Genomic DNA, 14,727 nt, shown 5'->3' with positions numbered 1-14,727 from the left:
CTCTGTTTCTCTCTCCACAGATGTTGCCAAACCTGCCGAGTTTCTGTTTTTGTTTCAGATTTCCAGCATCTGCAGTTCCTGGTTTTATTTTACCCTCAGTTTTTGGTTGGCTCTGAAAGACGAGTACTAGTGAAAGTAACGAGGATTATATTTCAGAATTCATTAAGATATTTGTAAGAGAGAGAGGAAATTATCTCAATGGTTTCAGTTGTATGAGTTTAAACTCACCACGTTTCTAAATGGCAATTAGTAAACTCAGGGACAGTCAGTATCAGCTTTCAACACATGGAGTCCCTCTCACTGCATCAGTCTCCTGCAGAATCTCAGACAGTACCACCATCTGCATTACATGTCAGTCAATCCTGTACAGCTGGGGTTATAATCTGTTCATTCTCCATGTAACTTCATACAACCAAAGTGAATCTTGCAGGGGTCTGAGTGACATGGTCTACGCAACAATTCTGTTCTGGTCGCCACATTGCCAGAAGGATGTGGAGGCTTTGGAGAGGTTACAGAGACAACAGAGGATGTCCCTGGTTTGGAAGGTATTAGCGATGAAGAAAGATTCGACAAACTGGGTTTGCTTTCACTGAATTTCACAGGATGAGGGGCGATTTGATAAAAGTTATGAGAGGCCTGGATAGAATGGATAGTCGGTGAACTTTTCCCAGGGTAGGAGTGACTATTTCTGGGGGACATAGGTTTAAGGTAAAAGGGGATGAGTTTAAAGGAGATGTGAGAGGCAGGTTTTTGACACAGAGGGTGGTACGTGCCTGGAATGCTCTGCCAGAAGAGGTGGTAGAAGTGGGTACGATAGCAATATTTAAGAGGCATTTTGTCAGAAACATGAATAGTTAGGGAATAGAGGGATACAGACAGCGTAGAATCATTGAATCCCTACAGTGTGGACACAGGCCATTTGGCCCAACAAATCCAAACTGACCATCTGAAGAGTAATCCACTCCCCTACCCTGACGTAACCTATACATCCCTGAACGCTATGGGTAATTTAGCACAGCAATCCCACACATCTTTGGATAGTAGGAGGAAACCCAAGCAGACGAGGGAGAATGTGTAAACTCCACACAGACAGTCACCCGAGGCTGGAATTGAACCCGGGTCTCTGGTGCTGTGAGGCAGCAGTGCTAACCACTGAGCCACCGTGCCACCCATAGAGGCAAAAGGTCTTTAGTTTAGAAAAGCATCATGTGTCAGCACAGTCTTGCAGGGCCGAATGGCCTGTTCCTGTGCTGTACTGTTCTTTTCTTGCTTTGTTCTAGACAGAGAAGCCCAGGGAGCCCTATCCCAATGTCAAGAGCATGTTGCTGCATCTTTGATGTTTTTGAGGAGTGATGAAAGAGGTTTCTTGCTGGGCAGCAGCGAGGTCTGGGGAGAATGTCTTGTTAATGACCTGACTTGCCACATTAACATTTAGCTCACTATCTTACCAAAAGAAAAACAAAACAAGAGAAAATCTCGACATGGAGGTCAGAGCGGATACCTGAGACTTCAGTTGGTTATTGACTGTGAGGAGCCTCCATATTGCTCCCCCCACCCCCAACAGTATCTCAGGACATGCTGCACAGTGCCAAACAGCCCTCATCCTTGAACATTGGCATCTGACATTTGCCAACCCTTCAGTCAACACACCATCTCTCCAATGTATTTGCAGGTAATAGTATCATATACTCAGGAAGCACAGAGCTGCATTGTGAGGCCGCACTGGCAACTCACATTGATGGGCAAACCAGTGTGTGCACACAGGGACTGGCACCCAGCTCATGGATTGGATCAGGCCACACCTCAAGGCAGGTCACTCGCGCTCTCTTAGCGCTTGGTCACTTAGTGCCTACCTCCATACCCGCACCATCCCTGCTTTGGCCTGCTTTGCCTTACCTTGCCTCACTTTGTTGTGCCAATCATTCCGGCCACAAAACTGACTCACCCTGCCATTCAACAGACCTTGGTCAAGGGTACAGGTGCCAAGTATGGCACAGGCACCAGGGATTCATGTCTTTCACTAGATACCCAGTAAGTAGCAAGTTGTTCCAGGAATAGCACAGGGTAAGGTAAAGGTAGAATTGAAGGAGGAGGTGCCGGGGGTGGGGTAGGTAGTTAATTAACAATGTTTGGCAAGACATAGTGAGAAATCCCAGGGCAAGAATCCCTCCAAAAAACCTCACCAAAAAAAGGAAAGGTTCAGCCCCAATGAATTTAATTCCCATTATGCATTCTCCACTTCCCCTTCATGTCAGGGTGATTCAGTCAGTGCAGAAGTATAGACATTATCCTGTGGGATGGTTTGGAAGACTCTGGTGAAAACTATGCTGCCCTATCCTGCTTCCAATTAGCCCAGCAACCACATGCATTCGCAGCAACGTCTCTGAGCCTCCCACTCAGTGATTACATGGTGGCTTTACCACTATTTAAACCATTACACTGAACACAGCACATTCACCAACCGCAGCCAATGTCAGAGCCAACAAACGACTTAATTTCAAACCTGGCTCTGAATTCTGCTGTGCAACAACAAAAGATAGTAACAAACAAGATGCAACATCTCTTCATGTTTCCATTCATTATCATACCTTTTTAACTTCTCTAACTGGCAGAAAGCAAGTGCTCCCAGTCCAGACCCAGCCAAAAGTAAGCTTCAGACTGGCATGAAAGTCTTGGCCTGGCACAGAACTCTTGGCCTGGCACAGCACTCTTGGGCTGGCATGGCAGTCTTGGCCTGGCGTGACAGTCTTGGCCTGGTGTGGCAATCTCTTGTCCCGGCATGGAGGTCTTAACTGTGCAGACGTCTTCTTTGGGAGCAGCGATTTCCAGGTATTCCAGCGTTCATCGTCTTAATCAACTTTCCCCAAACTGAAATTGATCTGAAATAAAGGCATAGAGATGTAAGGAAATTGACTCTTCGGTCCAACTCGCCCATGCTGACCAGACTTCCTAAATTAATCTAGTCCCATTTACCAGCATTTGGCCCATATCCCTCCAACCCCTTCCTAGTCATGTACCCATCCAGATGCCCTTTTAAATGCTGTAATTGTACCAGCCTCCACCACTTCCTCTGCAGCTCATTCCATACACATACCACCCTCTGCGTGAAAACGTTGTCCCTTAGGTCTCTTTTAAACCTTTCCCCTCTCAAAAAAAGACTCTGTCTTAATTTTTACTTTTTTCTTCTTGACATTTTTCTTGACTTATGCCATTAATACAAGTGCCTCCTGTGATACAGTGACTTATAAAACTTCTCACTTTTTAAAAAAAATACACATGACAATAAATTGCTATTCTAATTTATGCTCATCAATGACAGAAATAAGTGCAGGTGGATTGTAATGTAAAGACCCTGTCTTTTTACATTTGTGTCTTTTTTAAATTGTATATGAAATGGGGAAGGACTGCTTTTAAATCAATGTTTTGAAGGATTGCTGCATGGTTTGGAACCAAAGTCACCTGACCCCCATAGTGTGTAAACGGTGGTTTGAACAAGCAGCAGTTGAGGTGGGTGCAGACAAACCAGAGCCGAGGGGTTCTGTGTTCAGGTTCAGCTGAATTCTAACAAGCAGTTATTGGTCTATGGACTAGTGACCAGTTAGCAATGACAGTAACCTTTTGCGTGAGGTAACTGAACAACTTGGAACCTGGAAAAAGATACAGAGATGTGTTTTGGTTTGCACCAGCACAGGAGCTGTCTCTCTGTTCTCTGCAGTGAAAGCCTATTATAAATCTGAAGAAAACCAGCACATCCCAGCTTCAGGAGTTCGTGTAAACTATGACTTTGAACTGATAATTCAAAGACCTTTAATAAAGTGGACCAGCTATTCTCTGTATCTTTAAAACCAGTGGACTCATCCAGATTTGTGTTTTAATTTATGATACTATTGTTTTATAACGTCTGGGTCCATGGTAAAGAAACTGGACTCTGTAAAACAGAACTGAAAATGTCTTGCTGGAAAAGCGCAGCAGGTCAGGCAGCATCCAAGGAGCAGGAGAATCGATGTTTCGGGCATGAGCCCTTCTTCAGAAAGGGTCGTTCAGGCTCATGCCCGAAACGTCGATTCTCCTGCTCCTTGGATGCTGCCTGACCTGCTGCGCTTTTCCACAACACATTTTCAGCTCTTATCTCCAGCACCTGCAGTCCGCACTTTCTCTGTAAAACAGAAGCCTAAAGAGCTGGATTGGGGTATAACTTACCTGGTCTTGAGTGTCTGTAATGGGTAGTGTCAGTAGAAGGATTTAAAACTTTGTTTTGCTTTGTATTTTGGACCTTACCATCTGTTTTCTATATCTTGGTTTATTTTATCACTTTTTTCCATGATGTAATAAACTTCTGTTCTGTTGTTAACAAAGAATCTGCAGACTCATGTAAATATGTTTCAGTGACTAACCAGCACAACAACTAATTTTAAAACAAGCACTTCTGATCTATCAAGCCAGTGTTCGTTCTGAGATCTATCTTTTTCCAGTTCCATCAACTGGACTCATAACAGTAGAGAGTTAAATATAGAACAGACATTATGAAGGATTCAATTGGATGTGCACAACACAGAATTGAACACACAATTAGCTTAATTGTCACACGTACTCAAATGAGTTCAGTGAAAAGTTTATATGTTGTCACTTACAGCACTATCTGAGGGATAAAAGAATCGAGGTACAATCCCTGGTGACAGAATAGAGAAATGAAGAAAAATAAAGGTTACATTGCAGCTGTATACAGGGAGGGAGTCAATAAGGGTGGTGCTGGAAAAGCACAGCAGGTCAGGCAGCATCTGAGAAGGAGATTTGACATTTCGTGCAGAAACTCTTTATCAGGACTGGAGAGGGGGAAGGGGACTGAGAGATAAATAGGAGGGCGGGAGTGGAGTGGGAGAAGGGAGCAGGGAGGGCAATAGGTGGTGGGTGATGGTGATACGTTGGTGGGTAGGGTGAAGAGGATGGATGGGACGGAAGATGGACAGATAGGACAGGTCAAGAGGGCGGTGCTAGGTTGGAGGGTTAGATCTGAGATGAAGTGCGGGGAGGGGAGATGAGGAAACCAGTGAAGTCAATGTTGATGCCATGTGATTGGAGGGTCCCAAGCGGAAGATGAGACGTTCTTTCTCCTGGTGTCAGGTGGCTAGGATTTGGCGATGGAGGAGGCCCAGGACTTGCATGTACTTGGAGCATTATAACCATAGGTCAGAAAAACAAGAAAGAAATTTAAAAAGACATACACCGCAGACTCTCTCCAAGTACTGTCTGCAACAAACCAGCGCAGGGGACCCTCATGTGGTCAAATCGTGGGCCGTTGTCAAACTCCCGCATAAAGCCACAGCCCCTGCCCCACATTGAACTACAGCCCCTGCCCCACACTGAACCACAGCCCCTGCTCCACACTGAACCAGGGCACCTGCCCCACACTGAACCACAGCCCCCACCCCACACAGAGCCACAGCCCCCACTCCACACTGAACCACAGCCCCCAGCCCACACTGAACCACAGCCCCCACTCCACACTGAACCACAGCCCCTGCCCCACACTGAACCAGGGCACCTGCTCCACACTGAACCAGGGCACCTGCTCCACACTGAACCAGGGCACCTGCTCCACACTGAACCACAGCCCCCACCCAACACAGAGCCACAGCCCCCACTCCACACTGAACCACAGCCCCTGCCCCACACTGAACCACAGCCCCTGCCCCACACTGAGCCACAGCCCCTGCCCCACACTGAACCACAGCCCCCACCCAACACAGAGCCACAGCCCCTGCCCCACACTGAACCACAGCCCCTGCCCCACACTGAACCACAGCCCCTGCCCCACACTGAACCACAGCCCCTGCCCCACACTGAACCACAGCCCCCACCCCACACTGAACCACAGCCCCTGCCCCACACTGAACCACAGCCCCTACTCCACACTGAGCCACAGCCCCTGCCCCACACTGAGCCACAGCCCCTGCCCCACACTAAACCACAGCCCCTACCCCACACTGAACCACAGCCCCTGCTCCACACTGAACTACAGCCCCTACCCCACACTGAACCACAGCCCCTGCCCCACACTGAGCCACAGCCCCTGCCCCACACTGAACTACAGCCCCTACCCCACACTGAACCACAGCCCCTGCCCCACACTGAACCACAGCCCCTACCCCACACTGAACCACAGCCCCTGCTCCACACTGAACTACAGCCCCTACCCCACACTGAACCACAGCCCCTACCCCACACTAAACCACAGCCCCTGCCACACACTGAACTACAGCCCCTGCCCCACACTAAACCACAGCCCCTGCCCCACACTGAACTACAGCCCCTGCCCCACACTAAACCACAGCCCCTACCCCACACTGAGCCACAGCCCCTGCCCCACACTGAACCACAGATCCTGTCCCACACTAAACCACAGCCCCTACCCCACACTGAACCACAGCCCCTGCTCCACATGAGCCACAGCCCCTGCCCCACACTGAACTACAGCCCCTGCTCCACACAGAGCCACAGCCCCTGCCCCACACTGAACCACAGCCCCCACTCCACACTGAACCACAGCCCCCAGCCCACACTGAACCACAGCCCCCACTCCACACTGAGCCACAGCCCCTGCCCCACACTGAACCACAGCCCCCACTCCACACTGAACCACAGCCCCTGCCCCACACTGAACCACAGCCCCCACTCCACACTGAACCACAGCCCCTGCCCCACACTAAACCACAGCCCCTACTCCACACCGAACCACAGTCCCCATTCCACACTGAGCCACAGCCCCTGCCCCACACTGAGCCACAGCCCCTACCCCACACTGAACTACAGCCCCTGCCCCACACTGAGCTACAGCCCCTGCTCCACACTGAGCCACAGCCCCCAGTCTACACTAAACCACAGTCCCCACTCCACACTGAGCCACAGCCCCTGCCCCACACTGAACCACAGCCCCTGCCCCACACTGAACCACAGCCCCTGCCCCACACTGAACCACAGCCCCTGCCCCACACTGAGCCACAGCCCCTGCCCCACACTGAACCACAGCCCCTGCCCCACACTGAGCCACAGCCCCTGCCACACACTGAACTACAGCCCCTGCTCCACACAGAGCCACAGCCCCTGCCCCACACTGAACTACAGCCCCTGCCCCACACTGAACCACAGCCCCTGCCCCACACTGAACTACAGCCCCTGCCCCACACTGAACTACAGCCCCTGCCCCACACTGAACCACAGCCCCCAGTCTACACTAAACCACAGTCCCCACTCCACACAGAGCCACAGCCCCTGCCCCACACTGAACCACAGCCCCTGCCCCACACTGAACTACAGCCCCTGCCCCACACTGAACCACAGCCCCTGCCCCACACTGAACCACAGCCCCTGCTCCACACTGAACTACAGCCCCCACCCCACACTGAACTACAGCCCCTACCCCACACTGAACTACAGCCCCCAGTCTACACTAAACCACAGTCCCCACTCCACACAGAGCCACAGCCCCTGCCCCACACTGAACTACAGCCCCTGCTCCACATTGAACCACAGCCCCTGCCCCACACTGAACTACAGCCCCTGCTCCACATTGAACCACAGCCCCTGCCCCACACTGAACCACAGCCCCTGCCCCACACTGAACTACAGCCCCTGCTCCACACAGAGCCACAGCCCCTGCCCCACACTGAACTACAGCCCCTGCCCCACACTGAGCCACAGCCCCTGCTCCACACTGAACTACAGCCCCTGCTCCACATTGAACCACAGCCCCTGCCCCACACTGAACCACAGCCCCTGCCCCACACTGAACTACAGCCCCTGCTCCACATTGAACCACAGCCCCTGCCCCACACTGAACCACAGCCCCTGCCCCACACTGAACTACAGCCCCTGCCCCACACTGAGCCACAGCCCCTGCCCCACACTGAACCACAGCCCCTGCCCCACACTGAACTACAGCCCCTGCTCCACACAGAGCCACAGCCCCTGCCCCACACTGAACCACAGCCCCTGCCCCACACTGAACCACAGCCCCTGCTCCACACTGAACCACAGCCCCTGCCCCACACTGAACTACAGCCCCTGCTCCACACAGAGCCGCAGCCTCTGCTCCACACTGAACCACAGCCCCTACTCCACACTGAACCACAGCCCCTACTCCACACTGAACCACAGCCCCTACTCCACACTGAACCACAGCCCCTGCCCCACACTGAACTACAGCCTCTGCTCCACACTGGTAGCCCTCCCACCTCCGTCCTTTGGCATCCTTTGCCCATTTCAGAGGCTGGAAGTCGGAGACTGGGGCTGTGTCTCCGAGGCTGAGAGAAGGGACAGGTGGAAGGACAGAGGGAAAGAAATGAAAAAGAAGGAAAGGACTGTTCCGAAGGGAGGAGCTGGAGCATTCCACCCTGCTGCCATCTTGCTGGATATGCCAGTTGTACCAACTGATCTGGTCCAGTACAGTTGTTGATATCTCCTTCTCTTCCCAAGGTGTGTATGAGGTTCCTGGCAGTGATTTGTCCACAATGTGTCTGAGCGTGGTTCCTACGGGGCACTATTGCAGGAAGGTTAGAAAGCATCTCTTCTAAGATCGTGAGCAGAGCAGGACAAAGGCTTGTGGCAGATTCTATGATTACCTCAGAATTACAAACGCTCCTGTAGTTGTACATCAACGCTCACTATCTGTGGAAAAGGCTGTCTTAGATGTTTGACAAAGCTTCAAATATCATCCCTCCCTCCCAAGGGACTCCATCATGTTTGAACAGCAGTCACCAGACTTGAAATGTTGCCTCTGTTTCTCTCGCCACAGATGCTGCCAGACCTGCTGAGTTTCTCCAGCATTTTCTGTTTTTGTTTGATTCAGATCTCCTGCATCTGCTGTTCTTTGTTTCATTATCTAACCCAGATATTCCCAGAGACTCTCTCGGTCACTGCCCCAAGTGCCTAACTATCACAGAGTTGAGAATTGGCCTTTTCAGCCACATGGGGCACCATCACAGAAACTCGCAAACCTGAGGTGATCAAACCTCAAACTAAGGGACAGTACACAACAACACACATAACCTTCGCAATACCGTGTGCTGTTCTTGCCTCAACCTGAAATCTTATGGTGCTGTCCAATACATGAAGAAAGCAATTTTCTCTTTATAAACACAGCTTACATTTCTCTCAAATATTAGCTCAAGTAACTGGATTCAGTTCATTTCATTTCCCATGTACCTACACAGGGCTGAGCACTGGGAGCTGCTTGAGCTAAACTGAAATGAGCAAAATATTAACAATGAGCTGAACTGCACAGGATAATTACTGAAATACCACAAATAACTGTCAAAAGGTGTGGCACTCGAAAAGCGCATCTGGTCAGGGAGCATCCGACGAGCAGGAGAGTTGACATTTCAGCACAAGCCCTTGTGAAGGGCTGGTGAAAAGCTTATTCTCGAAACTTGACTCCCTTGCCCCTCGGATGCTGCCTGACCGGCTGTGCTTTTCCAGCACCACCCTCTTTGACTCTGATCTCCAGCATCTGCAGTCCTCACTTTGTCCTAGTTGTTACATCACAAATAACTGCTCACCATGCAATCTAGTTTTCGTGGTCAGGTGATCATTTCAATTCTAAGTATAGGTAACATAAAATTCATCTGCTTGTAATAAAAAATTAATTAAATCATATCCTACACTACTGTGATATTACTGTTAACTGTCTACTTTCACTACAATAGCCAATTCCAAATTAATTGTTAGTGCTTTATTTTCTAATCATTGGATGATTACGTTAAAATGGCACAATCGCAGGGTTTTAAGTTTTTTCAACAGTTCATTACAACTGTGCAGATAGTGTACAAGAAATGGACACTTCTATGGAAATGATTAACCATGAACACAAAATCATAAGGAGCACTTAGTCTCATTGCATGGGGATTGTATAGTGGTTTCTGGTTCTCTGATTGGGTACTTTAGTTAAATTATTTGCAAAAACATAGAATCATAGAATCCCTACAGAATGCGGGCAGGCCAGTTGACCCATTGAGATCACATTGACATTCCCACCCAGACACACCCCCTACCCTGTAATCCCATTCCCAGGACTAATCTACCAAACCTGGACAGCTCCAAACACAATGAGCAATTTAACAAGGCCAATCTACCTAACCTGCACATCTATGGACTCTGAGAGTAGACCAGAGAACCCACACAGACACAATGAGAACATGCAAATTCCACAAAGTAGTGCTCCTCTCTAGAACGGTACATAACTTTGTCACTTTCCTTTGCTCCCTTATCACCTTTAATGGACTCAGGCTTCTGTGGGAGTGGGCATACCATCTAGAAACCTAAGCTGGTGCTTGAGGCGTGTGTTTGAATCCCACTACAGCAAGTGGCAAAATTCATATTCAATAAACTGAGCAGTATAATGGTGAACAGTAACCAGCCTCCTGTAAAATTCCACCCGGTTCACCAATGCCTTCTTTAGGAAGGAAATCTGTCCACCCTATCTGGTCTGGATTGTAAGTGACTGGAAACCCATAGCAATGTAGTTGAATCCTAACAGCCCTCTGTAAATGCCGCTAGAGAACCAATCAATTCAAGGGCAATCAGAGATGGACAACAAATGCCAGCCTTGCCCAGCAATGCCCATATCTCACTCAGGAAGCAAGACAGAAATGACCATGTACCTTCAAAAAAGCAGGTGCTACATCAACACTCTTCTTTGCTATCAGCCAATGGACAAGTAAAAGAACGGAAGTTGGTGTTGAAGTTCTGGATCTTGAAAACTGGGTCTTGTTAACAGTAATGGTGCAAGAACAATTGAGCTGGGTAATCATATCTCATGAGTTAGAATCTCAATGATTTTTCATTTTCTTGTCTTATTTTTGTTTTTGATTGTGGTAGAACTGTAAACTAGGAACTGTGAGCTAAAGATGACTTTTAGACTATGGGTAACAAAAGGAAAACTGACCAAACAAGTTTTTGTTTATTTGTGAGTTTGGTTCTTGATTCTGTAGATGCTTCATCACTGGGGAAAGAGCATTCAGTTTAAACATAGAGCAGAAGTTGACTATTAATGAATCTTTCCCCTCTCACTGTAAACCTCTGCCTGCTAGTTCTGAACTCCTCCACCCCAGGGAAAAGACCTTGGCTATTTACCTCAGCTATGCCCCTCATGATTTTATAAACCTCTATAAGATCACCCCTCAGCCTCCAACGCTCCAGGGAAAATAGCCCCAGCTGTTCAGCCCCTCCTTATAGCTCAAACCCTGGTAACATCCTTGTAAATCTTTTCTGAACCCTTTCAAGTTTCACAACATCCTTCATATAAGCAGGAGACCAGAATTGCACACAATATTCCAAGAGTGGCCTAACCAATATCCTGTACAGATGCAACATGACCTCCCAACTCCTATATTCAATGCATTGACCAATAAAGACAAATGCCTTCTTCACTATCCTGTCCACGTGCAACTCCACTTTCCAGGAGCTATGAAGCTGCACTCCAATGTCTCTTTGTTCAGCAACATTCCCGAGGACTTATCCTTGAATCCAATGATTGAGAAGCTCATAGTAACCTCCCTGCCTGCCCCCTTCTATAGCACTGAGTGCCTTGGAAAGGGTGGACGCTAGAAATTGTTTCCGTTAGGCGAGGACACTAGGACCCGTGGACACAGCCTTAAAATTAGAGAGGATCAATTCAGAACAGAAATGCGGAGACATTTCTTCAGCCAGAGAGTGGTGGGCTTGAGGAATTCATTGCCGCAGAGTGCAGTGGAGGCCGGGACGCTAAATGTCTTCAAGGCAGAGATTGATAGATTCTTGTTGTCTCCAGGAATTAAGGGCTACAGGGAGAATGCAGGTAAATGGAGTTGAAATGCCCATCAGCCATGATTGAATGGCAGAGTGGACTCGATGGGCCGAATGGCCTTACTTCCACTCCTATGTCTTATGGTCTTATGGTCTTATATTCAGAATCTAAAATGTGCAGCAGACATTTTGACAGCTCCAGTAAAAGGGAAAATACATAAAGGAAGGAGTAGAGTGGGCAGTGGATAGAGTGAGTGATAAGGACACAAGTGGGTAATGTAACAGCTAATGAGTTGTGTAGAGTGTCAGGTGTGGACTGGGCCATTGGATGAATTCTTAGCTTGGTCAGAGGGTGAGGTCAGGGTTGTGTATCTCGTTGGGGGTTTGTTGGGTGCAGCAGGCAGGAGGGTAGAGTCCATCTGATTTGGATTGGAGTGGGTGTCATGTCAGGGGGCGTCAAATCTGGCAGGGTTGGGCATGATGGGGGTGTTGGGTAGGAGTGTTGGGTCCAGGGTCTGGGAGTGGAATGGGGATGGAGTTGTGGGAGTGTTGCTGGAAAGGGTCGGGGGAAGTCAGGAGAGTTGGTGAGAAGTTTGAATAGGTTTTAAATCCTCTAACTTTCCCTCGGCATCTATTAAACTTTGATTAGTTGGAACCCTCTTGTTCTCAGACTTTCTGGGGCTTTTACAGAGTGTTCCTGATGCGGGGTAATTGTCCATCATCATCTTCAATTTCCCAGACCATTCCCTGAAATCAGCTGTTTGGGAATTCTTCAGGGTCCCAGTGTGTATCTCCAATTAATATCGCTTTAACAAGCCCCCGGAAACATGGATATCTGGATCAATGTTTGTGAATTGGGCCTAGGACATAATACATTTTGTCTTCTCTATATCTTACCCCGGGAATAGTGGACACAGCAGAACAGGCAAATAACAGCAAAATTCAAGGCATGACCACATGATTAGATCAAGCAGGGTTGCCTAAGTAAATTTAATACAGGACTGGATTCCATACCCAAAATTACAAACCTCTGTTCAGCTGTTGTATTGCACTATGTTAACTGGTATAATAAAACAATGAACTGCAGATGCTGGAAATCTGAAACAAGAACAGAAATTGCTGGGAATACTCAGCAGGTCTGGCTGCATCTAGGGAGAGAAAGCATTTTGAGTCCAGTGACCAATTCTGAAGGGTCACTGGACTCAAAACTTGAACTCTCTTTTCTCTCCACAGACAATGCCAGACCTATGAGTTTCTCTCGCACTTTCTGTGTTTGTACTGCGTTAACTGGTCTGCGGATGTTCCAAATTTTTCACTTGCAACATTGGAACATAAAGAAATCAACATTAGCAAGCAGTCTTTATCACGACACATCTTAGAGCATAATTTTCCCAACGTGCTCCTCCTTCCGAGCATCCTTAAATATCTTTCTGGTTGTAAACTGGTGGAATTTAGATGGTTAATGCTTGTGTTGCCAGCTCATCGTCTGTGAATGTCTCTGAGGTTCCCCAGAGATTGCAACCTGACACATGGAGAACATTAAGGCACCAAATTGCCCATATGCATCTGTCATCACATTAATAATGTGCAAATGTGCATATTGACCCTATTCAACATCTAACAGCGCTGTTTGTCAGTCAGATTCATATTTTTACATCATGTTTGCATTGTCAGTGTGGAGTGGCTCTGTTAGATTTGAGAGCCAGACACAGGTAGCTATGAATTTATTATTGTTGCGTCTGATCCTCTGAATGAATAGCGTATGCCATTCTATTGGTGTAAAGCTAGCACCTATTTTATCATTTCTTTCTCTCTTTATTTTTCCTTTGTTCTTTCCCACATGTTAATGCTATTTTAGGATACTTATTTCCAGTTTTATCTTTAACATTTCCTGGTTAGGTTTTTCTTTCTCATCGCCTCCCATATTCTGTCACACTCTGCCCTTCAAAAGGAGATAGGATGACAACTTGAGAACAGCAGGGGTCACAGGTCAGTTCTGAATCAACATACTGCAGATGCTGAAAATCCAAATTGAAAACAAACAAAGGCACAAATAAAGTTAGAAGCAGGATTATTGCTCCTTAAAGTTTTCTCTGTTCCTCTCTTCATAAATGCTACCCGACCTGCTGAGTATTTCCAGCATTTCCTCTTTTCAATATTCAATTTGCAGAATGATCACCCAATAAGTGACATCTGTTTAGTTATTATCAAGGGAGAGAGAAAGAGAGAGAGAAACATTGCCCTTCTGTCACAGTGACCTGATCTGGAACTTGGAAAGCTTAGAGATTTAGAACAAATAAGGTTAAGTTCACTGAAGCTGTTGCAAAATCAATATGCCTTAAGAGCGTCCCACCACTGAGTGACTGACCTGGTCATTTTTAATGCTTTTGGTGCCTTCAATTTAAGTTGCTTTGAGATTACTCGATGTTGCTGCAAGTTATTCCAAAATAAGTTCAGGAAATTGATGTGCATAAGGGCAAAAGGAACAAAATGTAAACATCCTGTTTTAAAAGAAGAATTGGAAGATGAGGGGTTCAGTCCCGTCTGCTCAACCCCACCAAGTATTCATCATAACCTCTTGCTCTGAGCCCTGAACTATTCCAGCTGTTTGGTTGCTCAAGACCAAGCTTCTGACAGACATTGTCGAATGAGTTCACTGAACTCATATCCTCCAGCACACACTCCCCAAATGTCTCTGAGCTTCAAAGGAGATTCTTAACCATGTCACTTCCAGCAAACAATAAGCTGAAAGGTCAATTGCTCGAGTTAAGCTCCATTCATTGACTCTGAGATGTAGTGGGGTGATGGGTTTCAGCCTGTAAACAGTGACACTGAGGTCAACCATTGACCTGAGCATTCCCATGTCCTGATGCTTCCCGCCTGCTCTAGGTTGTGTTATTTATGCGTGGTTAGCTGGCATTTCTCCAGTGAGAATGGTGGTACTACCAG

General features: G+C 47.8%; 1 protein-coding gene across 1 annotated transcript; it reads left to right on the top strand.

Moving 5' to 3' along the window:
- The first annotated feature begins 1,481 nt into the window (after nucleotides 1–1,481).
- Nucleotides 1,482–8,304, top strand: LOC132826567 (uncharacterized). Its single transcript, XM_060842524.1, has 2 exons — nucleotides 1,482–1,487; nucleotides 6,619–8,304. The coding sequence occupies exons 1-2, from the start codon at nucleotides 1,482–1,484 to the stop codon at nucleotides 8,302–8,304; spliced, it is 1,692 nt and encodes a 563-aa protein (XP_060698507.1).
- Nucleotides 8,305–14,727: the final 6,423 nt, after the last annotated feature.

Source organism: Hemiscyllium ocellatum, chromosome 23, assembly GCF_020745735.1.
Source record: "Hemiscyllium ocellatum isolate sHemOce1 chromosome 23, sHemOce1.pat.X.cur, whole genome shotgun sequence".
Taxonomy (NCBI): domain Eukaryota; kingdom Metazoa; phylum Chordata; class Chondrichthyes; order Orectolobiformes; family Hemiscylliidae; genus Hemiscyllium; species Hemiscyllium ocellatum.
This window is presented reverse-complemented; position numbering and strand designations above follow the sequence as displayed.